Source organism: Bos javanicus, chromosome 12, assembly GCF_032452875.1.
Source record: "Bos javanicus breed banteng chromosome 12, ARS-OSU_banteng_1.0, whole genome shotgun sequence".
Lineage (NCBI taxonomy): Eukaryota > Metazoa > Chordata > Mammalia > Artiodactyla > Bovidae > Bos > Bos javanicus.
Genome location: NC_083879.1, coordinates 70,628,225 through 70,656,104, shown reverse-complemented (window position 1 = coordinate 70,656,104; position 27,880 = coordinate 70,628,225). Strand labels below are relative to the sequence as shown.

The 27,880-nt window shown below is 42.0% G+C and overlaps 1 protein-coding gene and 1 long non-coding RNA gene across 2 annotated transcripts in view; both read right to left on the bottom strand.

Moving 5' to 3' along the window:
- The window catches only part of LOC133258054 (ATP-binding cassette sub-family C member 4-like), a 292,909-nt gene extending 268,047 nt beyond the window's left edge, over window positions 1-24,862 (bottom strand). The window contains 2 exon segments of the mRNA XM_061434393.1: window positions 24,303-24,436; window positions 24,761-24,862. Coding sequence (XP_061290377.1) covers window positions 24,303-24,376 — 74 coding nt within the window. The 5' untranslated portion in view covers window positions 24,377-24,436; window positions 24,761-24,862.
- LOC133258063 (uncharacterized) lies at window positions 12,641-24,257 on the bottom strand. Its single transcript, XR_009739787.1, has 3 exons — window positions 22,494-24,257; window positions 17,172-17,332; window positions 12,641-15,658 (listed from the first exon to the last, which is right to left on the bottom strand). It is a non-coding gene; the product is annotated as an uncharacterized LOC133258063 (long non-coding RNA).
- Window positions 24,863-27,880: the final 3,018 nt, after the last annotated feature.

Genomic DNA, 27,880 nt, shown 5'->3' with positions numbered 1-27,880 from the left:
CTGTCACATACAACCATCATGGGACTGGAGCCAAGAGTGTAAGAGGATGTGGCAGGTAGGTCCAAGAATTTCTTGGTTGACACAGGGGCTACCTACTCTGTCCTGACCTCCTACTCCAGAGCCTTCTTCTCCCAAACCTGTACCATTTTGAGTCCTATGGGGAAAACAATTACAAAAAGATTCATCTGAGCACTTCTTTCTTGCTGGGATGGATAAATATTTTCCCATCAGTTTCTGGTGGTCCCTGGGTGCCCTACCCCATTATTGGGAAGAGATATTCTCATCAAGCTGGGAACCGTATTTATGATTTGAAGTTTTTAGCGCCTAGGGCTCTGCAGCTCTTAGTTACTGCTGAGGAACCCATTATAGTCTCTCCAATTGGGCAAAAAAACTTTGAGGGGACAAAATTAACCCCTAGGTATGGGATCAGGGGATTCATGGACAAGCTCACTGAGATAAACTGGTTGTCATTGTCCTGAGACCCCACTCAGTTTCCAAATCAGAAACAATAACCCCTCAGAAGAGAAGCTCAGGAAGGACTCAGATCAGATCAGTTGCTCAGCCGTGTCCGACGATTTGCGACCCCATGAAATGCAACATGCCAGGGCTCCCTGTCCATCACCAACTCCCAGAGTTCACTCAGACTCACGTCCATCGAGTCAGTGATGCCATCCAGCCATCTCATCCTCTGTCGTCCCCTTCTCCTCCTGCCCCCAATCCCTCCCAGCATCAGAGTCTTTTCCAATGAGTCAACTCTTCGCATGAGGTGGCCAAAGTACTGGAGTTTCAGCTTTAGCATCATTCCTTCCAAAGAAATCCCAGGGCTGATCTCCTTCAGAATGGACTGGTTGGATCTCCTTGCAGTCCAAGGGACTCTCAAGAGTCTTCTCCAACACCACACTTCAAAAGCATCAATTCTTAGGCACTCAGACTTCTTCACAGTCCAACTCTCACATCTATACATGACCACAGGAAAAACCATAGCCTTGACTAGATGGACCTTTGTTGGCAAAGTAATGTCTCTGCTTTTGAATATGCTATCTAGGTTGGTCATAACTTTCCTTCCAAGAAGTAAGCGTCGTTTAATTTCATGGCTGCAGTCACCATCTGTAGTGATTTTGGAGCCCAGAAAAATAAAGTCTGACACTGTTTCCACTGTTTCCCCATCTATTTCCCATAAAGTGGTGGGACCAGATGCCATGATCTTCATTTTCTTAATGTTGAGCTTTAAGCCAACTTTTTCACTCTCCACTTTCACTTTCATTAAGAGGCTTTTGAGTTCCTCTTCACTTTCTGCCAGAAGGGTGGTGTCATCTGCATATCTGAGGTTATTGATATTTCTCCCGGCAATCTTGAGTCCAGTTTGTGTTTCTTCCAGCCCAGTGTTTCTCATGATGTACTCTGCATATAAGTTAAATAAACAGGGTGACAATATACAGCCTTGGCGAACTCCTTTTCCTATTTGGAACCAGTCTGTTGTTCCATGTCCAGTTCTAACTGTTGCTTCCTGACCTGCATACAAATTTCTCAAGAGGCAGATCAGGTGGTTTGGTATTCCCATCTCTTTCAGAATTTTCCACAGTTTATTGTGGTCCACACAGTCAAAGGCTTTGGCATAGTCAATAAAGCAGAAATGGATGTTTTTCTGGAACTCTCTTGCTTTTTCCATGATCCAGCAGATGTTGGCAATTTGATCTCTGGTTCCTCTGCCTTTTCTAAAACCAACTTGAACATCAGGAAGTTCACGGTTCACGTATTGCTGAAGCCTGGCTTGGAGAGTTTTGAGCATTACTTTACTAGCATGTGAGATGAGTGCAATTGTGCGGTAGTTTGATCATTCTTTGGCATTGCCTTTCTTTGGGATTGGAATGAAAACTGACCTTTTCCAGTCCTATGGCCAAAGCTGAGTTTTCCAAATTTGCTGGCATATTGAGTGCAGCACTTTCATAGCATCGTCTTTCAGGATTTGGAATAGCTCAACTGGAATTCCATCACCTCCACTAGCTTTGTTCGTAGTGATGCTTTAAGGCCCACTTGACTTCACATTCCAGGATGTCTGGCTCTAGGTCAGTGATCACACCATCATGATTATCTGGGTCATGAAGATCTTTTTTGTACAGTTCTTCTGTGTATTCTTGCCATCTCTTCTTAATTATCTTCTGCTTCTGTTAGGTCCATATCATTTCTGTCCTTTATCGAGCCCATATTTGCATGAAATATTCCCTTGGTATCTCTAATTTTCTTGAAGAGATCTCTAGTCTTTCCCATTCTGTTGTTTTCCTCTATTTCTTTGCATTGATTGCTGAGGAAGACTTTCTTATCTCTCCTTGCTATTCTTTGGAACTCTGCATTCAGATGTTTATATCTTTCCTTTTCTCCTTTGCTTTTCACTTCTCTTCTTTTCACAGCTATTTGTAAGGCTTCCCCAGACAGCCATTTTGCTTTTTTGCATTTCTTGTCCATGCGGATGGTCTTGATCCCTGTCTCCTGTACAATGTCATGAACCTCATTCCATAGTTCATCAGGCAATCTATCTATCAGATCTAGGCCCTTAAATCTATTTCTCATTTCCACTGTATAATCATAAGGGATTTGTGGTCTATTGGTCCCCACCAATTCACCATGTAACACCTCGATCCTCCCTATAAAAAAAAAGGAAGGAATCTGGTGTGTGGTTCAAGATCTCCAGATCATAAATGAGGCTATATTCCCCCTCCACCCCCTCAGTGCCCAATTTCTATGTAATCCTGGGAGACATCCCATGCAATTGCAAGTGGTTTACTCTCCTGGACCTGAAGGACAAATTCTTTTGCACACCTCTGACTGAGAAATACTTTTTGCCTTCTAGTGGGAGGCTCCAGGAAAAAAACAAATGACCTGGATAGTATTACCTCAGGGATTCAACTGATAGTCCCCATCTGATTGGACAAGTTCTTAGAAGAGATCTCTTAGATCTGAACCTGGGACCAAATAGAAATAAAACAAATACATTCTTTAGCTTAGAGCATATTGTCAATAATACAGCTTCCCAAACAACAACAACAACAACCTAACCTGTGTTTACGGGTAGATATATAAACCTCTGTCCCACAAGTAACCTGACCTTGGGAGGAAGACCAGATGGAATTTAAGATTATAATCCCAGGAGACATTATTACCTACAAGTCCCCAGCCTCCTCAACTGAGACCACCTAGACAACCTACTTAGTCAACTATATGCTTATAAAAGACAACAGTTTATCTCTGGCCTTTCAAAACATCCTCTGTTGGTGGTCATCATTCATCCTGCCTGCCAGACTCCTACCACAGTATCCTTAATAGGGATTGAATACTATTTCCTATGTGGGAAAAACTTGTATATAACACTTCTAACTAAATGGCAAAGACTGTTCAATTCTTAAAGTTGTTCCATGAGTAAGATTCCACAACCCAGGAAGTTAAGGCCACCTTGGGAGAAATTCCAAACCTAGGTTCCTTCTTAGAGCAGGCCTTATAAGATGATGCTTTGAGCTGTTCTAAGAAAGCAAAGTCCTAGAGTGTGAACTTACATGGGGCTTACGAAGCATCACTACGAACAAAGCTAGTGGAAGTGATGGAATTCTAGCTGAACTATTTCAAATCCTAAAAGATGATGCTGTTAAACTGCTGCACTCTATATTCCAGCAAATATGGAAAATTCAGGAGTGGCCACAGGACTGGAAAAGATCAGTTTTCATTCCAATCACAAAGAAAGACAATGCCAAAGAATTTTCAAACTACCACACAATTGCACTTATTTCACATGCTAGCAAAGTAATGTCAAAATTTTCCAAACCAGGCTTCAACAGTACATGAATCGTGAACTTTCAGATGTTCAAGCTGGATTTAGAAAAGGCAGAGGAACCAGAGATCAAATCGCCAACATCTGTTGGATCACAGAAAAAGCAAGAAAATTCCAGAAAAACATCTACCTCTGCTTCCTTGAATATACTAAATCCTTTGACTGTGCGGATCACAACAAACTCTGGAAAATTCTTAAGGAAATGGGAATACCAGACCACTTGACCTGCCTCCTGAGAAACCTGTATGCAGGTCAAGAAGCAACAGTTAGAACCAGACATGCAACAATGGACTGGTTCCAAATTAGGAAAGGAGTACATCAAAGCTGTATGTTGTCACCTTGCTTATTTAACTTATATGCAGAGTACATCATGTGAAATGCCGGGTTGGATGAAGCACAAGCTGGAATCAAGATTGCAAGGAGAAATATCAATAACCTCAGATATGCAGATGACACCACACTTATGGCAGAAAGCCAAGAGGAACTAAAGAGCCTCTTGACAAAAGTGAAAGAGGAGAGTGAAAAAGCTGGCTTAAAACTCAACATTCAAAAAACAAAGATCATGGCATCTGCTCCCATCACTTCACGGCAAATAGATGGGGAAACAAAGGAAACCGTGACAAAATTTATTTTCTTGGGCTCCAAAATCACTGCAGATGGTGACTGCAGCCATGAAATTAAGACACTTGCTCCTTGGAAGAAAAGCTATGTCACACCTAGACAGCATATTAAAAAGCAGAGACAGTACTTTACCTACCTAAGGTCCGTCTAGTCAAAGCTATGGTTTTTCCAGTAGTCATGTATAGATGTGAGAGTTAGACTGTGAAGAAGGTTGAACACTGAAGAATAAATGCTTTTGAGCTGTGGTGTTGGAGAAGACTCTTGAGAGTCCTTTGGACTGCAAGGAGATCAAACCAGTCAATCCTAAAGGAAATCAATCCTGGATATTCATTAGAAGGACTGATGTTGAAGCTGAAGCTCCAGTGCTTTGGTCACCTGATGGGAAGAGTCAACTCATTGCAAAAGACCCTGATGCTGGAAAAGATTGAAGGCAGGAGAAGGGGATGACAGTCGGATGGTTGGATGGCATCACTGACTCAATGGACATGAGTTTGAGCAAGCTTCAGGAGATGGTGAAGGAGAGGGAAGCCTAGTGTGCTGCAGTCTATGGGGTTGCAAAGAGTCAGACACAACTGAGTGACTGAACAGCAAGACAGAATTTCCCTTCGTATAACCTTTCTCCTGAGAGATTTGGACACCTCAGTTTTCAATATAGCCCTATCTTGAAGGACCCAGAATTGGACACAATATTATTCGGGGCTTTATCTGGTCTAGGGAAATACCTCACTTGGAAAGAGAAATTATAAATTTTTCAGTGATGATGCAGCAGGGATAAAAAGCCACAATATTGGCTTTAGAGACCCAACAGAATCCATCAACAGCTTGACAGGGGTTGTACTCCAAAATAGAAGGGCAGTATATCTCCTGAAGGCTGAACAAGGAGGCGCTTGTGCCATCTTAAATGAGACGTGTTGCTTTTGGATAAACATCTCCAGTCAAGTTGAAAACATTCTCACAGTCCTCAAGGAACAGGATCTTAAAGAATGAGCTAGAGAGTCCTCAGGATGGCTACAATCCCTCTTTGGGGAATTCTTCTCCTGGTAAAGAAGGATTTAGAATTGGCTGATGCGCCTATTAAAACCAGTTATCTCCATATTAATACTACCTATGATTACTTCATGTGTTATCAATTGTTTAACCTGTTTTGTCTCTGCCCAGGTCAGCAAGCTACAAAATGCAGAGTTAATTCAACAAGGATATGTAGAACTACACCTGACCACAGAAAATATCTCACTCACCCTTAACCAGATGTCACCATAAGGTCCCTGAAGCTTGAGGTTAACAATAGGGAAAGGCCCAATACCCTTGCCATACCAACTCAGGAAGAAGTAGCCAGAGAGACATCAGTGGCCCTCTTCCCAAAGAACTGGGCTTCCAATCTCTTGAGGCAGGAATGTTAGGTAAGAGTCCAGAATGGCAGTTAAACAGTGGCAGCTAAAAAGTAAACAAAGATATGAAATAGCCCTCAAAAAACAGAACAAAGGGAAAATCCACAGCATGGAGTAAAAACCTTTGGCAGGAAAAACACACCCAACACTCCCCCTTCCCCGGTTGGCCTATGGTACAAGACCTGTTTGACATGCATGGGTACGTGCTAAGTCACTTCAGTGGTGCCTGACTCTTTTGACCCTATGCACTGTCCATGGAATTCTCCAGGCAAGAATACTGGAGTGGGTTGCTGTGCCCTCCTCCAGGGGATGTTCCCAACCCAGGGATTGAATCCACATCTCTTACATCTCCTGCATTGGCAGGCAGGTTCTTTAATACTAGTGCCACCTGGGAAGCTCCCTGTTTGATATGGGGCAGAAAAAAATCAGGTTCTGGGATCTGTTTGGGGGACAAAGGACATAGAAAGGAAAGCCTGAAACAGGGTGGGACCACTTCTATGAGGGTCAGTCCACCCTCACATCTCAGGAGCATATTTCATGTTGCTTGTTTAATAAATCTTGCCTGTGTGAGCTTTCCTGGTTTGTCATTTTAATTTTTCACATTGACAAGACAAAGACCAAGGAAAAAGAACCACACCCAAAAGGAAACTTTCCTCTTAAGCCAATTATGACTTCTATCAACTTGGTAAAGTATACCTTTGTAAGCACAGTTAAAACATTTATCTTTTCTCTTTACCTGATCTCTCCAGAGATTGGAAACTTTCAGGTTCCCAATAGCTTTATCAGGTAAATTATGAAGGCCACTTCCTAACAGGTGAAAAAAATCATAAAGTATTTTGGGGACCTCAAAAAGGGAGAAATTCACCTAAATTTGTAAGGTAAAATCTATGGCAAGTCCTTGGTATGGCTTTCCTAACCCTGAAAGGCCCTTTAAATTTCAGTCTGAGACTCCTTATGAAAAGCTGCAGCACAACCAATTTAAAGGAACCAACATGCTCAATTAACCAGACTCATTTTGCAAACAAGCTAGTCTTAATTTAGCTGTTTTTGATAAAAATTAGGGTTTTAGAGAAAGATTATGTTGCAGTGGGTGTCAAATTCTGATTCCATTAACTGAGGTCTGCATGTACTGTCTAAGACTCACTTCCCAGATAGTTCCTTGGTGTCATCCTACATAATTGTAAAGTTTAATTAAATTATTAAAGACATTGTAAGTCTATATTTCTGAGGCTTAATCTACCTTTGGATGAGTATCAGATGCCTTATGACCTGCAGCCAGGGATTATACATAGTGCAAGGAGCATCATTTAATGGGCTATTTCCAAACCAGATTTTAAAAAGACCCTTATCAGGCACACTTAACTAGCTTATACGCAATGGAACTGAAGAGAATTGACTCTTGGATTAACATTTCAACTTATACAGGGGCTCTATACTGGACTGGCCTATAGAGAGGACTGCTGATCTCAAAATTACCTTTAAATAACACAGAGGGAAAACTGGCTTCCCTGATGGCTCAGATGGTAAAGAGTCTGCCTGCAGTGTGGGAGACCTGGGTTTGGTCCCTGGGTTGGGAAGACCCGATGGAGAAAGAAATGGCAGTGCACTCCAGTATTCTTGCCTGGAGAATTCCACGGACAGAGGAGCCTGGTGGGCTACAGTCAATGGGGTTACAAAGAGTTGGACACGATTGAGTGACTAACTTTCTTTTCTTTCTTTCTTTTTCAGAGGGGAAACTACCATACCAGGATAAGAAGAAGACAACATTTTAAGTGGACAACAGATGTAAGATGCTGGAACAGGTATGTGTACCAATTACTTTGATAATTGCTTGCACCTTTCTTATGAACCAACTGTATTTCACAATCTTATGCAGAGTTGAAGTAATCCAGTTACTTTAGATTTATGGTCACTACCTATATTCAGTACTTCTGGGTTACCCAGGTGGATTTCTTCACTCCAAATCTCTTATTCGTTGGCCCTTAGGAAATTTATTCTAGAAGGAAGAAATTATAGTTCTATTCAGGCCACTATTGATATTACTAGGTGGGATTCCCTCACCTGGTCAATTAATAATACCTGCTCCAATCCGTATTGTTAGGAGCACAGCAGGCCATTGCCCATCACCAGCTTGTAACGTGGAAAAAAGTGAACTAAAGCAATTTTATAACAACTAAAAATAAAAATAATAATAATTCTCTGAACCCAGCCATAAATATGAGTTTTCTTCTAAAGTTACTCGCACTCTATCAGAGCAACAGGCAGTAGTTCAGCCATAGAAAATAACCTCCCACAACTATGGGATGGATTTATGTGGTTAACACATGGCTGTGGTCATTTAAATTTAAAGGATCCCTTTAAACCATGCTAGAATAACCAGCCTCATAAGAAATTGGGCTGGGTATCTTATGGAAAATGCCAATATACAATTTCCCTTAAAGAAAAGGACAAGTATGAAACAAACTCAGATAACCTGTGGATATACTTGGCTGCACTTAATGGAAGTTCTTAACTTAAATTCTTACTTATAAGTTCAGTTTATTTCAGTCACTCAGTTATGCCCAACTCTTTGTGACCCCATGGACTGCAGCACACCAGGCTTCCATGTCCATCACCAACTCCCGGAGCTTACTCAGACTCATGTCCATCGAGTCAGTGATGCCATCCGACCATCTCATTCCCTGTCTTCTCCTTCTCCTCCTGTTCTTAATCTTTCCCAGCATCAGGGTCTTTTCCAAAGAGTCAGTTCTTCACATCAGGTGGCCAAAATATTGGAGTTTCAGCTTCAGCATGAGTACTTCCAGTTAATATTCAGGACTGATTTCCTTGAGGATTGACTGATTTGATGCCCTTGCAGTCCAAAGGACCCTCAAGAGTCTTCTCCAACCCCACAGTTCAAAAGCATCAGTTCTTCGGTGCTCAGCTTTCTTTATGGTCCAACTCACATCCATACATGACTACTGGAAAAACCATAGCTTTGACTAGACAAACTGTTGTCAGCAAAGTAATGTCTCTGCCTTTTAATATGCTGTCGAGGTTGGTCATACTTTTTCTTCCAAGGAGCAAGCATCTTTTAATTTCATGGCTGCAGTTGTCTTAAATCAGATATTAGCAGAAAAAGGATACATAGGTACTAGCCAATATCTCCTGTTATGTATATGTTAATACCACATCAGAAGTCAAAACCTATAGAAGATAAAAATAGACAACCAGCTACCTGGCTACAACTCTCCCCAACAGAGCGAGGTCCAGACTGGTCTTTAGAATTTTTCTCCTGAATTCCTCAACAAATGAGATCTATTTTGTTCTGGCTGTCACTCTTCCATCTATTTCTAATTGAGTCTGTTGGCACCAAAAGGGCAGACTAAGTGACTGAGATCTTAATCACACAAGACTCAGAAACTTGAAACTCGGGAATATTTCCAATTTGGTGTCCATTCCCCAAACTGAGGCAGGACTACACCCCATTTCAGCAGCAAGTTGCCAGACCAGTTATTGCCTCATTCCCTGAAAGATTTGGGGAGGGATGAGATAGGGTTGGAGAGTGAAACCAAGTTCCCCTAAAATCTAGTTCCTCTGTTGAGTTTATGATTAAACTCTTTATCCAAAAATAATTCCTTTTTCATGTCCAACACCTGTTTTCCTCAAAATTGAGGAGTATGGAAGAGAAAAGGGGTATTGTAATTAAGCAGGATCCATGGGGCCTTCCTGGGGCAAGCCCTTCCCCCATATCCTCTGCTTTAAGTGAAGTGAAAGTCCCTCAGTCGTGTCTGACTCTTTGTGACCACATGGACTATACAGTCCATGGAATTCTCCAAGCCAGAATACTGGAGTGGGTAGCCTTTCACTTTGCCAGGGGATCTTCCCAACCCAGGGATCTAACCAGGGTCTCTGGCATTGCAGGCAGATTCTTTACCAGCTGAGCTACAAGGGAAGCCCATCCTCTGATTTGCTACTGCTGCTGCTAAGTCGCTTCAGTCGTGTCCACCTCTGTACGACCCCATAGACGGCAGCCCACCAGGCTCCCCCGTCCCTGGGATTCTCCAGGCAAGAACACTAGAGTGGGTTGCCATTTCCTTCTCCAGTGCATAAAAGTGAAAAGTGAAAGTGAAGTCACTCAGTCGTGTCCGACTCCTAGCAACCCCATGGACTGCAGCCTACCAGGCTCCTCCATCCATGGGATTTTCCAAGCAAGAGTACTGGAGTGGGTTGCCATTGCCTTCTCTGCTTTAGCTCCTCTCTAAAGTACCTAAATAACAGTATCTGATGTACATTCCTGAGTTGTTTTACAAATTTGAAACCCGCCCCGCAACCAAAGGAAGATGTTAACTACTTGATACTATGAACATATAGCCTCCAGGCCTCCTGAAGTTTAAAGACTGATAATGTTAATCTGTGACACCATCAACCAGAGAACTGTGCTAATTATATACCCTGCAATGCCCCTTCCCTTATCTTCCCTTTAAAATTGCTTTGCTTAAACTCTGGGAAACTTAGAGTTTGGGGGGCATAAGTCACTTGTCTCTTTGCATGGCCCTGCAATAAGCCTTTCTCTGCTTCAAACTTCAGTATTTCAGTACTGTTTCACCATGTGTCACATACATAAACTTGCTTTCAGTAAGACACCCTTTTTGTTTCAACAGACTTTATTTTTTTTAGCACAGTTATACAGTCAAAGCAACACTGAGCAGTACAGAGAGTTCCCATATATCTATCAAAAAAAGGTTGCCTGCCATATCAGTAAACAAAGGATAGTGCAGTCCTCAAGTCACTACATTATAGTTGTCCCAACAGTGTGCCCTGAGGGAACTCAGGATGGGAACAAAACACCCCCCATCTAGCAGTCAGCTGCCACAACCACCCCTGATGGCACACCCTGAGAAGACTTAAGAAGATAAAGTATAGGATATAAGCCCCAGATTGTTGAGGTGCATATCATAGGAACGATTTCAATGGGCCCACACTTGCATCTTTTATCTTCCCAGACATAGAAAAGTGCTAAGTTCCTTAACTTTGGGTATCTAATTTTCTTTAATTAACTGTAATCTTCTGCTGTTCCAACAACCTGGAGTTTTCTTTTGCAGACACTCCTATATCACCTGGTGCCTCCCTTACCTCTCCAGAGATGTCTCTCAGAGCTACTTGAGAGGCCACATGAACTTGAAGTCCTTAGTTTTGTCTGCCTAACTAAAACATAATCCTCAGCTTTTAGATTGTGTGTTTTTACTTTCAGATGACATACTCTTTCCCCACAAATATGTACAACCTCCCCCATTATCAACAACGCCCATCAGATAGGTATACTTGTTACAAATAATGAACCTACACTGATCTGTCATTATCACCCAAAGTTCATAGTTTACATTAGAGTTCACTCTTGGTTTTGTACATTCTATAGGTTTGGACAAGTGTATAAGAACTTTTATCCATCATTATTGTATAATACAAAGTAGTTTCACTGCCACAGAGAATCAGAACCGTATCAGTACCCTTGGTCTCCTACCTTGCTCTAAAACAGAAATGGACATTGAGGGCTAAGAAAGACCTGAGAAGTGGTTCCAAAATTTTAGCATCTGAATCACTCAGGAAACAAGTTTAAAATTTCAGATTTCAGGATGACACTTCTTTCTTCACCCCAACCTCAACATAATCACAAGAGATTATGATCCTATGAGTAAGAAATGGGGTTCATACTTTTATATTTTTAATCCATTTGGGAAATAAACCATGGCAATTTACAGAAGAAAATGTTATCTTACAATTGTTAAGAAATAAAAGGAAGGTGGCATGACTATTTTTGAGTATTTATTTACCATTTAAAAATGGCAACCCGCTCAACTATTCTTGCCTGGAGAATCCCATGGACAGAGGAGCCTAGTGGGCTACAGTCCATAGGCTCACAAAGAATCAGACATGATTTAGTGACTAACACTTACTTACTTACTTACTTACTTACTTACCTGCCAGACTCTATTTTAAATGTTTCACCGGTGTGTCTGGTTCATTTAACACTTTTCACCATCTGATAAGGTGGGTATGATGATCAAGTAAGCAGCAGAGGTCAGATCTGTATTCAGGCAATCTGGCTTCAGATGGGGTGCCACTCCACTGTACTACCCAACCAGGATGAGGGCGCAGTGTTGTGTAAATGAGCCTCTGGCCATGGTGCTGGGAAAACAACATGGGCATTGGCCTGCTATCTTGCATTCACTCCTATGGCCCTACTAATCCAACAGCTCACTCAGAGGGACATGCCTTTCAGCAGGCAGGACCCCAATCCTAGCCCTGATAGCCTTCCAAAGACAGGATAGTTATAAGATCTGCCTCAACTCATCATAAGTGCAACTGTGTAAGAAACGATGGAAGATAAGGATCAGAAAGCAGACTCATAAGAATCCTTGAAGGCTCAGTTCAGTTCAGTCGCTCAGTCATGTCCAACTCTTTGCGACCCCGTGAATCGCAGCACGCCAGGCCTCCCTGTCCATCACCAACTCCCGGATTTCACTCAAATTCACGTCCATCGAGTCGGTGATGCCATCCAGCCATCTCATCCTCTGTCGTCCCCTTCTCCTCCTGCCCCTAATCCTTTCCAGCATCAGGGTCTTTTCCAATGAGTCAACTCTTCACATGAGGTGGCCAAAGTATTGGAGTTTCAGCTTCAGCATCAGTCCTTCCAATGAACACCCAGGACTGATCTCCTTTAGGATGGACTGGTTGGATCTCCTTGCAGTCCAAGGGACTCTCAAAGGACTTCTCCAATACCATAGTTCAAAATCATCAATTCTTCAGCGCTCAGCCTTCTTCAAAGTCCAACTCTCACATCCATACATGACCACAGGAAAAACCATAGCCTTGACTAGATGGACCTTTGTTGGCAAAGTAATGTCTCTGCTTTTGAATATGCTATCTAGGTTGGTTATAACTTTCCTTCCAAGGAGTAAGTGTCTTTTAATTTCGTGGCTGCAATCACCATCTGCAGTGATTTTGGAGCCCAGAAAAATAAAGTCTGCCACTGTTTCCACTGTTTTCCCATCTATTTCCCATAAAGTGATGGGACCAGATGCCATGATCTTCGTTTTCTGAACGTTGAGCTTCGTTAAGCCAATTTTTTTGCTCTCCTCTTTCACTTTCATCAAGAGGCTTTTTAGTTCCTCTTCACTTTCTGACATGAGGGTGGTGTCATCTGCATATCTGAGGTTATTCACATTTCTCCCAGCAATCTTGATTCCAGCTTGTGCTACTTCCAGCCCAGCATTTCTCATGATGTACTCTGCATATAAGTTAAATAAGCAGGGTGAAGGCTAGGGCTAAAGAATTATTCTTGAGAGCAAGAGGTGGGAGAGGTTTTTAAGCAAGAGTACAGCATGGGTTTGTTTTAGGGGAAAGACTGGTAGCAGGAATGCACGTTGGGAGGAAGAGAAGCCAAAAGTGTTAGGTGAGGACTGCGGGTGAAGGGAGGAGGAAGGATGGGTTCGAGGAACACAAACTCCAGAAGCTGCCTTCCCTGTGGGCCCCACACATCCACACTCAGGAAACAGTTACTGAAAGAATGAGTGACTCCAAGGGCATGTCTAAAGCTGAATCAGTAGGATTTGATGTCAGCAGATGAGAGTGAAGAAGTTAAGGAGAACTGATAGCTTGATGCCTTCAGGACTGGATGGATAAGGATTCCAACAATGCCTCCAGCAATCAAGAGTCACCATAATAAAGTAGGAGAACACACTTCAGATGCATGCCTATACAAAACATATATTCAGTCACTAACATGACTGTTAAATGTCTACTAGATTGAGTTAGCATATTCACTTAATATTCGCTCAACCTGTGGGAGTTAAAGCCAAGTAAATAGGAACTTCAGGACTGCCAGCCTCAGTGTGTGCTGAAAATGTGGGTAAAGTTGCAGTTAGGGCACAGAGACTTCCCAGCTATGAGGCTCCTAAAAAGCTGCCCACACTTTCTGGACATATTTTTCCTTATTTGTAAAATGGAGATATCTTCATGATAAGACAGGGTTCTCTGGCCCCATCAAAAAGTTGTAATAGGGAAGAACTCCGTTTTAGATCTGTTTCCTTTACTTTAATCTTTGTATTCTATTGCTTTTGCATTCATATGATGCTTGTCTCATAGGAATGTTTGAGGATTAAATAAGACTTATGTAAAAATGGTAACAAATTATGAGCCCTCATGAAGCATTCAATAGGTGTGATTATCAGTAATGTCATCTCTAGATATATACCCAATATAAGATATTTTTTAAAGCATTAATCTTTGTGTGTGTGTTAGTCGCTCAGTGATGTCCAACTCTTTGAACCCCATGGTCTGTAGCCACCAGGCTTCTCTTTCCAAAGGATGCTCCAGGCAAGAATACTGGAGGGGGTTGTCATTCCCTACTCCAGGGGATTTTCCTCATCCAGGGATAGAATCTGGGTCTCCTGCATTGCAGTCAAATTCTTTAGTGTCTGAGCCACCAAGGAAGCCCTATTAATCTTTATATGGATCTAAAAGTTACCTTCCTGTCTTCAAGTATCCCCTAGCCCCAATAACATGAGGCCTTAACCCTAGAATGGGTGAATACATTAAGATCATCCCATCCTTCCAATTTTAAGCCAGCTAAAGCTGAGCTTCACTCACACTTAGCCACACAGAATTTTCAGGGCCAAGATAAGACCATCCAGTCATTCAGTAGCCTACACTTTTCCACTGTATTACAGGCATCCATCTTCACCCATGGTGGACACAGAAACACAGAAAATGTCTACAGGGGCTTATCTTTCACAAAGAAGAAATCCATGGAGATATCTTCATGATAAGACAGGGTTCTCTGGCCCCATCAAAAAGTTGTAATAGGGAAGAACTCCATTTTAGATCTGTTTCCTTTACTTTAGTCTTTGTATTCTATTGCTTTTGCATAAAGTTAAGAACATTGCCTATAGCCTGAAATATAAAGGACAGCCCATTCTCAAGGCTCTGATCTCTAAGGATATAGCACTTTTCCAGTCATACAGAGATTTAAAAATTGCAAAATAGAGAATAATATTTGTCTTGTTGAAGGTTCACAGGAACTTGTTGGAGGTTCACAGGAACTTCGTGGCCTGTAAGAACAAAGGATTATGACACCAAAAGTTTGCACCAAACAATCATGTCCCTCCCTCATCTTTCCTTTTAAAACACTTTGCTGAAACTCTTTGGGGACTTTGGGGTTTGAATAAGGCAGAAACCACCCATCTCCTTGAATGGCCCTGCAATAAACATTGATCTGCTCCAAACTCTGACATTTAAACTCATTTACCCTCACTGTGCTTAGAGCACACAAATTTGTGTACAGTAACAAAGTTATAGGCAAGATTAGGATAAAGGTGATCCACACCCCACAGAGAAGACAAAGCCTGGGAGATGGACAATGAGGTGTAAATAAAGCCTCAAATAGTCAGAAGACCAGAAGTGGGATGTCACACCTACAACACTAGCAAAATCCAACAGCAAGAAGAAAGACTTTTCTTTCCTTACAAGGATTCAGCCAATGAAAAGTTATGGACCACAACAACCCTCCCAACTTCCTTTCCCTCTATAAAAGAGTTCTCCTTCCCTTGCCCTTTGGGGACTTGCATGTGACTCACCATGGTTGCAGACACTGAATTGCAATTCTCTGCTGATCCCAAATAAACCCACCTTTGCTGGAGAAATATCTGATAGTCTATGTGCTTTGGGTCAACAGAGAAAGGGAGTCAACACATTGGGGGACACCCAGAAGACTCAGAAAGACAAATTATCCACTTGACACACCTGAATGGACACTAGTTGATACTTCTCAGGCTGACCAGATGCAGGACTATAAAGATCCAAAAAATCAAGAATAAATTACAGGAGATAAACTTATACTTGTTATACTATTTATTCCACTATAAGGAATTAGTTGTAAATTGTAATGCACCTTTAGTCTGTTCTACATCTTGCTTGAAGCTGTAGTTATTGTATAAAATTGCCAAAACTCATCAAACTAAATGCTTAAGGGAAACAGAGAAAGAGCCCTGGAGAGCTCACCTAGCCTCCGTTTACAACACGTGGATTTCTGACTGTTAGTGAAAAACAACAAGATTAATACATATGGTATTCTGAAAATAATGTAAAGAATCCTAGTTTGAAATTAAACATTTCTATACATTCATGATCACTAGTTACTGAAAGCCTAAACCATCTCAGCTCTCAGCCAGTTCACATCCCTCCTCATGTCATCAGCTTATCTGACAAGAGCCTCCAGAGAGTCTGTCTTGACACCAGTGGCAGTTTCCACATCTGCACTCCTTTTGTAAGTGAAGAGTTTGAAGTAGGAGATAGATGGGCCCTGGGCTAGACAACTAGTGTTTGGCAAGAGGAGTAAAATTCAAGCTTTGTTCTCACCCAAACACTCCAATGACAAAGCTAGTGGTAAAAGCTGAGCTCTGCTAAAGCAAAGAGATAAGGTGCCCACTACTGAGATCAAGGAAAACTTTCCCTTCCATACATGCACAGAAGGCTCCTTGGAGTTCAAAAAGGGAGGGGGCTTCACCCCATAATAAGTATAGATATGCAGCTATAGGCCTCTGCAGTGGGATCCATCTTGGCAAAATCTTGGGGAGGGTCCAAGGACCGGTCAGGTGTGAAGAAAGAAACGAGATAATTGGCCAAGTAAACAAAGATCCACAAACTGCACTCATCTCACACACAATCAAAATAATGCTCAAAGTTCTCTAAGTCAGGCTTCAACAGCACCTGAACCAAGAACTTCCAGATGTTCAAGCTGTATTTTAAAAAGGCAAAGGAACCAGAGATCAAATTGCCAATATCTGTGATCATAGAAAAAGCAAGAGAATTCCAGAAAAACATCTACTTCTCCTTCATTGACTATGCTAAAGCCTTTAACTGTGTGGATCACAACAAACTCTGGAAAATTCTTAAAGAGATGGAAATACCAGACCACCTTACCTGCCTCCTGAGAAACCTGTATGCAGGTCAAGAAGCAACAGTTAGAATTGGACATGGCACAATGGACTGGTTCCAAATGAGGAAAGGAGTACATCAAAGCTGTATATCGTCACCCTGCTTATTTAACTTATATGCAGAGTAAGGCTGCTTAGAACCCAGAAGTCTCCATTTTCTAGAGGAACCAGCCCCTCACCTCAAAAAAAGAAAACTATTTCATTTTATTCACAGAGGGATAATTTACCAAATTGCTATAAGTCATGAGTAACTTGAGGGGAAGGGCTTCCCTGTATCTGGAAAACAGATCAAAACCAATAGCATTCCAGAAAAAAAAGAACATAAACATTATAACCACATTCACCAGTTTACTTGGTAATCAATACCTTTGTTAATTTCTTTAGACGCCATCACGTTTTCCATTAGGATTTTTAATGTGGTACCAGTTCAGCAGTATCATTTGAAATTTATCAGAGACCTGCACTTGTCAAAAAGTCCTATGAAGCTTCTTGAAGATGAAGCACTTTTGCCAAAGCATCAGAACTGTCTATAAATAATAGAGTTAAAAGGCACAGTTAAACACCTAATTACAATGTAATAACTAGATTATGACTAGTAACATTTTATCAGAAGATACTCAAATTTTAGAACCTATATATAATTTCTGTGATATTTATATTAATAATATTTATCCATACTATATAATCTGAGGGGGTTAACATTCATTTGACAATGCTTCCTGTGTAATTTAACATACAAACCAATCCTAGTTAATTTTTTTTTCTCTGAGATGGTTCAGAGGCTCTCTGAAGCAACTGAAAGTTAGCTGAAGTCAAAAGAGATTTGGAATTTGGTAGTAAGTTTGTAAAAAATATCAAAAAGTTTTCAAAACATTTGGTCAGATAGAATCATAGTCCACTGTGCCCAGCAATCCCACTACTGGACATATATCCTGAGAAAACCATAATTGAAAAAGATACACGTATTCCAATGTTCATTGTAGCACTATTAACAATAGATAGGACATGGAAGCAACCTAAATGTCCATCAACAGATGAATGGATAAAGAAGTTGTGGTACATATATGCAATGGAATATTACTCAGCCATAAAAAGGAACACATTTGAGGCTATTCTAATGAGGTGGATGAACCCAGAGCCTGTTACACAGAGTGAAGTCAGAAAGAGGAAAACAAATATCGTATTTTAATGTGTGTGTGTGTGTGTGTGTGTGTGTATCGAATCTACAAAGATGGTACTGATGAATCTATTTGCAAGGCAGAAATGGAGACACAGACATAGAGAACACACTTGTAGACAAAGTGAGGGAAGGAGAGGATGGAACTAATTGAGAGAATAACAAGGAAACAGATATATTACCATAAGTAAAATAGATAACCAGTGGGAATTTACTGTATGACAACTCAGGAAGCTCAACTTGGTGCTCTGTGTCAACCTAGAGGGGTGGATGCAGTGGGAGGTAGGAGAGAGGTTCAAGAGGAAGGGGACATATATACACCTATGGCTGATTCATGTTGATGTATGGCACAAACAAACATGATACTGTAAAGCAATTATCCTCCAATCAAAAATAAATAATTAAAAAAAAAAGAATCCTAGGTCACTGTGAATATTTACAAACAAATACAGATTGCTTAAAGGCAAGGAAGTTCACAAAATCTGATGTCAAAAGCAGTATTCTAAGTAAAACTTATTTTCTTAGCAGAGTGGAAACAAGACTAGTACTGTACCAGCCTAATTTTAATAGTAAAATCCATTTACTTAATTAAATTTAACCTAACCTCAGCTCAACCATGTACAAAACTCCTTTTTCTACTCAAAACATATTTCCTACTATATACTGAAATGTTTCTTTTATTACTTTTAGCAGCTTTAGTCACATATTTAAAATAGAATCCTCAACTCTTAAAAATCTCATTAATTCCTAGTGAAAACCAAGTGGCAAGTAATTGTGAACTGTTTGTCATAGCAGCACTTCCTGATTGGAAACTTATGCTTTAGTTTTCCTTTCCTAACAAGGCAAACAAAGGTAGGTCAACTTAGACTTGCCCAGCAACAAATGTTCCAATATTTTATCCTATTTGAAATGGCACAAATAGTCACTGAATTCTTATCATTCAGCTTTAGTTTCAGGTTATCAAAATCTGAAGGGATTTGAGATGATGTTTTCAAAACATAAGTACTGCTATAGAGTTTACCTTTTATCATATCAAGTTATTTTTCTTGATGACAAATGCCTATGTTAATCAAACTAACAAGCTTAAGCTAGCTTCAATAGTACATGATTCAGTACTAACTATTCCCCAGATAATGTGAACCTGCAATATATTTGGCTGATGTTTTAAAGATTTGCAAGTAGTATTTAATTTGTAAGGGTTTACTTTTAAGTCAGTTAAGTAGAGCTCATTTACAAATTAATTTTTACATAAGGATGGAACCAGAGATCTCAGTTTTTCTGCTTGAGTTTAAGAAGGTCTTTCTCTCAAAACCTCCCTGGTGGCCCAGTGTTAATAATCTGCCTGCCAGTGTAGGAAACAGGAGTTTGATCCCTAGTCCAGGAACTAAGATCCCACATGCTGTGGGACAACTAAGCCTGAGCATCACAGCTACTGAGCCTGCCTGCTACAAAACTTGTATGGCCTAGAACCTGTGTTCCACAACAGGAGAAGCTACCACCATGAGAAGCCCATGCACCAAAGTTCAAAAGCATCCCCTGCCCACTGCAATTAAAGAAAGCTCACATGCCGCAACAAAGACCCAGAACAGCCAAATGAATACATAAATATAAATAACTTACTAAAAAAAATTTTTAAGGCCTTTCTCTATTTTTCCTCCTTGAGAGCCCAAGTACATTATTTACCTTTCAAGGTGAGGTAGAAATTGCTAGGCAGTCAGTGTAGGTCTGAGACCTCGGTTCCTTTTTTTAATTTCAACCCTCCCAAATAAACATCTCAACCCATTAACCTAAAGCTATACTTGTTATTCCAGTTTCCAGGCATCCAAAAGAATTCCACCTCAGTCTGGTTGGTCATAAAATATCCAGACCCAAGACAGGACAATCATTAACTGCTGTCCAATTTATCAAGAAGAAAAATACCAGATGGACCATTAACTCTTAACCCATACATCTGGTCCTTAAACAGTGGCCTGGGGTCATGAGAAAGAATCACAGGAATGGTGACTCAATGTCAAAAAAAAACTGAAAAACTGGGGATCAAAAAAAAAAAAAAAAACATAAAGATGACAAAGTGTACATAGTGCCCTTCAAACTGATTGGTCAGAGATTACATATGTCAGGGACATAAGCCAACCAAAAGGAACAGATCAATACTAATAAAGACATAAACTGCTATAATTCTCACCTTTTGGGGCATTTCACCCACTCTCAGTGTCTATGCTGGGGCTTTGTACTTCTCTTTACCTTAAAATAAATCCTGCTTGTTTGCTACCATGAGTGTTTGCATGTTCGTGAAGTTCATTCTTGGGCTCCGTGAACAAGAACTCAGATTCCCATTTCAAAGGTACAGGGAGAAATACAAACTCCATTTATTAATGGAAACTGAAGAGTTCCCAGCTTTGCAAAAAATACCCACTGGGGGGATTATAAGATAGAACAGAGTTTTGATCATCCATACTTAATTATCCACAGCTAGTGTTATTACTGGAGAAGGCAATGTCAACCCACTCCAGTACTCTTGCCTGGAAAATCCCATAGTTGGAGGAGCCTGATAGGCTGCAGTCCATGGGGTCACTAAGAGTCAGACACGACTGGGCAACTTCACTTTCACGTTTCACTTTCATCATTGGAGAAGGAAATGGCAACCCACTCCAGTGTTCTTGCCTGGAGAATCCCAAGGATGGGGGAGCCTTGTGGGCTGCCGTCTATGGGGTCACACAGAGTTGGACACGACTGAAGTGACTTTGCAGCAGCAGCAGCAGTGCTATTACTATCAAATATCAAACAATTTAAAGAGGTCTCTCAGGGTCACAGTTTCCTAGTCCAAAATTAGAAGTCTTCACCTTCCCATTTCCAAGCACATACACTTTGAAACTCACAAACATAAGATGCTTGGACAGTTCCTTGCCCTGCTATTGCAGCAAAAACAGAAATAAGTTTTTCCTCTCCTGAAAACAAGGGAAGTAAGAAGACCAGTCAACAGTCTAGGGAAGAAACATGGACAGGCCTGAAAGAATTAATGACTTCTAGTTTTACTTTAACCGTTACTAACCTGTAGTGTAACCAGAAGCTAACCTATCACCCCCTAATACTAGGTAAATTACACCCTGCACTTGGTATTTGCTCTCCCTGACCTCTCTTACAGAAAACTACCCTTTACAGTTTTTTGCATTTCAGAAAGAAGACTGCAGACCAAAAATCCAGAGACAAGTGGACCCCAATTACCAGGCTGCCTGATGCCAGCTGTGACTGTTTTGAAATAATGCAGGAAGAAAAAAAATGCAAAAACTTCATTGTGCTGTGTCTGTTCAGTCATGTCCAACTCTTTGCAAACTCATGGACTATGGCCCATCAGGCTCCTCTCTTCATGGAGTTTTCCAGGCAGGAATGTGGAGTGGGTTTCCATTTCCTACTCTAGGGGATCTTCCTGACCCAGGGATCAAACTCACCTGTCTTGCATCTCCTGCATTGGCAGGCAGATTCTTTACCACTGCGCCACCTTGGAAGCCCCAAAACATCATTACTCTGAACTTTATCATTTAGCCTAAGATCACAAGAGCCAGGCTATATACAGTCTCTTGGTTCCCTGGGGTGGGGGTACATGGCTCTTGAGGCCTTAGCCTGCTGTGTTCTCCTCTCTGCTAGCTGATTTTTAAAGCCATCTTTCTATTCCCTCCAAACTCTGTCTCCATATTTTTTTATTTGGCATCAGTAGGCAGAGAAAGCCAAGATTTTGGCTGTAGCACTGCCTGAAGTTAAGGAGACAGTTGCCTACTTTGTTACCATTTAAGGTACCCGTATCCATATTCCTCCTTCTAGGGATTTCTTTGGAAGGAATGATGCTAAAGCTGAAACTCCAGTACTTTGGCCACCTCATGTGAAGAGTTGACTCGATGGAAAAGACTCTGATGCTGGGAGGGACTGGGGGCAAAAGGAGAAGGGGACGACAGAGGGTGAGATGGCTGGATGACATCACTGATTCGATGGACGTGAGTCTCAGTGAACTCCGGGAGTTGGTGATGGACAGGGAGGCCTGGCATGCTGCGATTCATGGGGTCGCAAAGAGTCGGATACAACTGAGCGACTGATCTGATCTGGTCTGATCTGAGGCCCCTATTTCCTTAAGGGCCACCAAAGGACCCAGAAATGCAGCTACACAAAATGAACACCACAATGGAAAAAAGCATAGGAACTCCCATCCCCTGGGGTCCCCTAGGTGGTCCCATAAAAAGGAAATATCAGAATATGTAGGAAAGATGAAAAGATTGGGTTCTCAGCACAAAAAATCTAATAATCACCCAAGTGTGATCAAAGCCCAAAGGCTGAGACCCACCTAGTTAATAGTCTCAGCTACTACATGGAAAACTGAAGTTTCAGGGACTTCCCTGGTGGGTCAATGGTTAAGAGTCTGAACTTCCACTGCAGGGAATGTGGGTTCAATCCCTGGTTGGGGAACTAAAATCCCAGCAGGCCCCACAGCATGGCCTAAGAGAGTGGGAGAAGAGTTTCACCTCTGAGCCCTTTTTCATCTGTGTTTCCTCCCAGCTCAAGGACCTTCAGTGCTTTCAAGAACAAAGGACTCCAGGGCAGGACTATAATAGTGAAGAAAAAATTGGATTCCATGTTAGATCTGTTACTTTTATTTTAACCTTTGTATTCTATTGATTTTACTACAAGTTAATCAGGAAAGGGATGTCTATAGCTCAAACTATACATAATGGCCCCTCAAGTCTTAATGTTAAACTAAAATACCTTTGTTTAGCTCACAGGAAACATCCTGACCCAGACCATCTCTGAATGGCTGCAGGACAAAAGATATTAACACACTCAGAGGAGACCAGGAGATATTTGCAATATCTTAGGACCTTTGTGGGTTTCCCAGGAGGCTCAGTGATAAAGAAAACACCTGCCAATGCAGAAGATGTGGGTTTGATCCCTGGGTAGGGAAGATCCTGTGGAGAAGGAAATGGCAACCCTCACCAGTATTCTTGCCTGGGAAATCACAAGGACAGAGGAGCCTGGCGGGCTACAGTCCATGGTGTCACTAAAGAGTCAGCCATGATTTAGCAACTCAACAACAACAAATGGCCTTTCTACTTTACCTCCTCACTTCCCTCCCTTTTGTTCTATAAAAGAGACTAGTGTCCAGACCTTGGTAAGATGGTTTTCTAGGACATTAATTTTCAGTCTACTCAGACTTCTGACTTTCCAAATAGAGTGACTAACCCTTGCCCAAACAACCCCTCTCCCAATTTACTGGCCTGTCCTGGGGCAAGGAGAAGGAGGTCTAACTAGGTAGCAAGACCACCTGCTTCAAGACCATGTACCACTTCCCTAAAGGCTAGAAATAAGACCCCACAGGCTTCGGGGACCCCATCCCCAGGGTTGTCCTCAAAGGAGGAAGCAGAAATACTAGCAATTAAGGAAATACTCAGTCGCTCAGTAGTGTCAGACTCTTTATGACCCCGTGGACTGTAGCCTTACAGGCTCCCCTGTCCATGGGATTCTCCAGGCAAGAACACTGGAGTGGGTTACCATTTCCTACTCCAAATTAAGGAAAGGGGTTGGGCAAATACATTCTTCAGTCTTGGCTGTGTGTCCCAGGCAAAAGCAAAACGTGTTCAAGAATATTGTTCCCATTCGTTAAATACAAAATAACTGTTATTCACCCACATGAAAATTGCTCCAACCAAATACCAGGATGTACAGTAACAGGTGTACTGGAAGACAGGGAGAGAGGGAGACATGGTCATAGACACAGGGACGAAGGGGCCAGGTGAAGTTGGAACTCAGCTGTCACCTAAGGAATATGGGAAAAGGTGGGGACATTATTGGAAGGTGACAACAGTCCAAGGCACTAATTAGATAAAGGAAGCTGTTCATAAGCTGCTTGCTTGGAGGGTAAACGAGTGCAACTTTAGTTCAGAACTGCGAACTCCGGAGCTGTAACTGGGGAAGTCAGCTAAGGATGGAGTGTGGGGATCCAGTCCTTCTCCAGTTGGGCAGTGACTCTCCCAGGACAGCGTCCCAGCCTCCCGCTCCCGGGCACTGGAAGCTAGCCGGCCTTCGAGTGGAAAGAGATGCGCCCTAGTCACCAGGTCCCTGGCACCCTCCTCACCTCCGTCAGGTTCCCGCCTGCCGCGCGCGCCCAGGCGCAGGCAGAAATCACCCCTACGGGGTGGGAGGGCTGCACCAAAAGCAAGAAGCCGGGCAGTAGGAGCGCCAGCGGAAAGCTCTCCCTCATCCCGACCCTCGGTCCCGGGAAAAGCGCCTGCAGCATTAAGTTCGGCAGCGCATCTCAGCTCAGGCAGGGCGCTCACCAGAATACCAGGCGTGAGCAGAGGTTTGCGTCCTGCAGCGGGTTCGGCTTCCTCTCGGGGAACACCTGCAACATCTTGCTGGCCGAGGGTGTGGGTGCGGGTCGTGGCCGTCCTTGCAATCGCTTCCGCTGTTCCTGTAGGGCCCGACAGAGACGTTGGAGACCTGGCTGCCTCTCCGGTCTGCTTGACGTGAACTGAGAGCCACCTGCGTCTCTGGGAGTGGAGTGCCAGCTGCCTGTCGGCGCCCTCCCACCAGGTCGCCCGCTACGTTCCTCTGCCACAGCTGAGAGTGCCCGGGGCGGGAGCGATGGGAGCGCCCACAACCTCCACCCCCAGGCTAGGGAAGACACTGCAAGGAGCCACGCAGGTGGAAGGCAAGGCCATGAGGGCAGGTGATAGAGGTGGGTAAGTGAATTACCGGCCACACTGGGTCCTCCCAGACGCCCCAACCTACTCACCTGACTTCAGACTCTAGCAAAGTGCTTGCTGTGAACCCAGGCACCCACCGAGGAGGTGCAGAGAGAGCATAGACTTTGCCACCCACCCCCAACGGCGCACCTCCCCCCAACCCCCACCCCCGCCCCCAGGCCACTGCAGCTGGTAAAAGGAGATAGCAGCCCAACCTCTGGGCAAGCTGCCCTCATCAGTACCAAAAAAGGGCACTGTGGGAGAACTGTAGGGGAGCAGCACCTTTCCCAGGATATGTGTGCCTCCCCACGCCCTTTTCCTCTGCCTGTCTCTTGTTGTAGAAAAGCTTTATTCTCCCAGGCCTCCCCTGAGTCACAAAAGGCCAACTCAGGATTAACGATTAAAAGAATGTAAACATATTATCAAAAAATATTTAAACAGTAGATCAGCCATGTAACAGTCTATAGTTCCTCCCTGAAGAACCTAGTAACAGTGTCTGATGCATATCTTGAGTTGTTTTGCTAAAAACCCCACCAGATGCAGTTAACTGCAAAAACCCTGACCAGCGGGAGCCTAAGGATTGATGATGCTAAACCCTGTGACACTAGCTTTGTTACCAACCAATTAAAGAATAGAGCAGTGGCTGATCACACACCCTGGACTCTCTCCCTCACTGTGCTTTTAAAGAGCCTCCCCTGAAATCCATCAGAGAGTTCAGATCTTTTGAGCATGAGCTGCCTGTACTCCTTGCTTTGGCCCTTACAGTAAGTCTCTGTCTGCTCTGAACTATGTTTTGGTTTGTTTGGCCTCACTTTGCCTCCAGCTTAGTAACTTGGGTTATACACAATTCATGGCCAAGCATTTGACCTCAAACAACAGCAGGGTTTAACACAGTTTGTTTGTTGTGCTACAAACACCTAAGGAAAGGTAACAGAAGGTTAGAAAAGCTCAAATGATTTTGGAAGACGAATCCATGCAGTTATTGGGAAAGGCTTTTGGCATCTCACATCTTGTATTGTGTGGGGGATCTCTGTGGGTTTTTGCTGCCCTCTTGGATTGGGAAAGGAGAACATGGGGAGAGAGAGGCTGCCTTATGACTTCTTTCATCATGAGCTCAGGGCCTGGCAGAATAAGAGTGACATATGTTCTAGGGCACAGGTCGTATGCTTTTCTGGGGGCCTTACCTCATTTTAACTCTAACAATGCCCTATTCAAGAAAGTAGTATCATCGCTACTTTACAGATAAGAAAAATGAGGACAGCACTTGTCCAAGGTCTTCAAATAAGTGAATGATGAATCCTAATTTAGACTCAAGTGAGATTCCAGCATGGTCTGTCTCACTGGAGGATGGACAGTGTGTGTGAAAAGTGTCTAGAATATGCTGTTTGAATGAATGAGTTCATAACTGAAAGAAAAAGATCTTGGGCTCTCACTCAAATCTTTAGTTGTTTGTGTGGCTGTCTTACTAGCTCAGCAGCTCCCCTTCCCTTTCACCCTAAATGAAGAAAGATCAAAGTTTGTGGTGCTTATAACAAGATCACTTTATTATTCTTTGATAATTGCCCATCGACCTTGGCTAAAACACTGTTATTAATAATGGCTTTTAGCTTCAGCCATTCAAAAATGAGTATGTGCTACAGAACTGATGTACAGGAGTTAACAATACAGTACTGCATGCTTTTAATCTTCTAAGAGAGTACATCTTAAGTGTTCTCAGCATAAAAAATAAAAAAAGGGAAAATGGATAAAGTGTGAAGTATTACATTTCACAATATACACATGTATCTAGTCATCAGACTACAACTTAACTATATACAATTTTTGACTCTCATTTGCACCTCAATAAAGCTGGAAGGAAAATGGCTTTTGAGGAAGGCCTTAATGTATTCAAATACTTTTTAAGTCAAATGTATAAGAATGGCAAAATGTTGATAATTTTAAATTAATGGACATGATAGGGGTTTACTATACTATTTTCTTGATATTTCATGCATGTTTGAAATTTTCTGTTACAAAAAGGAAGACAATGAGAGCTGAAATTTGTAATTTTTCAATTACCTGCTTTCTGATGCTAGTTCTTTCTCAGATAACACAATCTACAACCTTTATAGTCAGTCCTCACATCTGATTTACAGTTCTCTTTGATGTTCTCTTTGACATTGCCTACATTTTCCAGCCTTGTGAATGCTAGTAGTTCTACTTCAAAGATGAAGAAATTTCTTGCTGAAGATGGACATTTAGTGACTTCCCTTGTCAGATTGCCCCAGACTGTTGTCTCCAGTCCCCACTACTATCTCAAATCATAATTAGCCATCTCCAAACTGCTGAATACACTCAGTCCATTCTCTTGTTTTTTTAAAATTAAGATCTTTTGAAACTTAGCATTTTTTCTGAACATTAACTAATATGCTTTTTAGTAGAGATATTGAGAACCAGTGTTGAATCATACAGAGAAGACTGTATATGGAGCCAGGGACCAGAGATCTTGATGTTTTGCTTGTTATCTAAATTTCTCAGGTCTAAAATGAGAAACCCGTATTTCTCCTACTTCCTACAGGGTTATTGTAAGCCTCAGAAATTGTGAATACACTTTGTAAAAAACGTTAGGTTTTAAGGCAATATACAAGAAAATGTTTTTTTTGGTTTTTTTGTTTTTAATTAATTGAACAAATGAAGGCCTTCTAGGTACATTACCACTAGGCCAGGCACAAGCTTATAAACATGGGGACGATGTCATAAGGCCTCTATCTGCAATTGTTTACTGACGTTAATGGACCAACTCAATGAATATGAGTTGGAGCAAGTTCTGGGAGATGGTAAAAGACATAGAATCCTGGTGTGATGCAGCCCATGGATTCACAAAGAGCCGGACATGACTGAGCAACTGAACAACAACTGATCTTAAATGGTTCAGTACTATAACTAAAAAGACAATAGGAAGTAGAAAGGATATAGAGAAATGGGAACCCTCATACATCACTGGTAGGAATGTAAAATAGTACAACCACAAAGGTATCGTATAACCTAGGAACACTACTCCTAGTTTTCTACCCAAGATAAATGAAAACCTATGTCTATACAAAAACCTTGATACAAAGTCATAGTAGCATTATTCAAAAAAAAGTCAAAAAGTATACTAGGGGTATGCAGAACCATGTGTACATCAACTG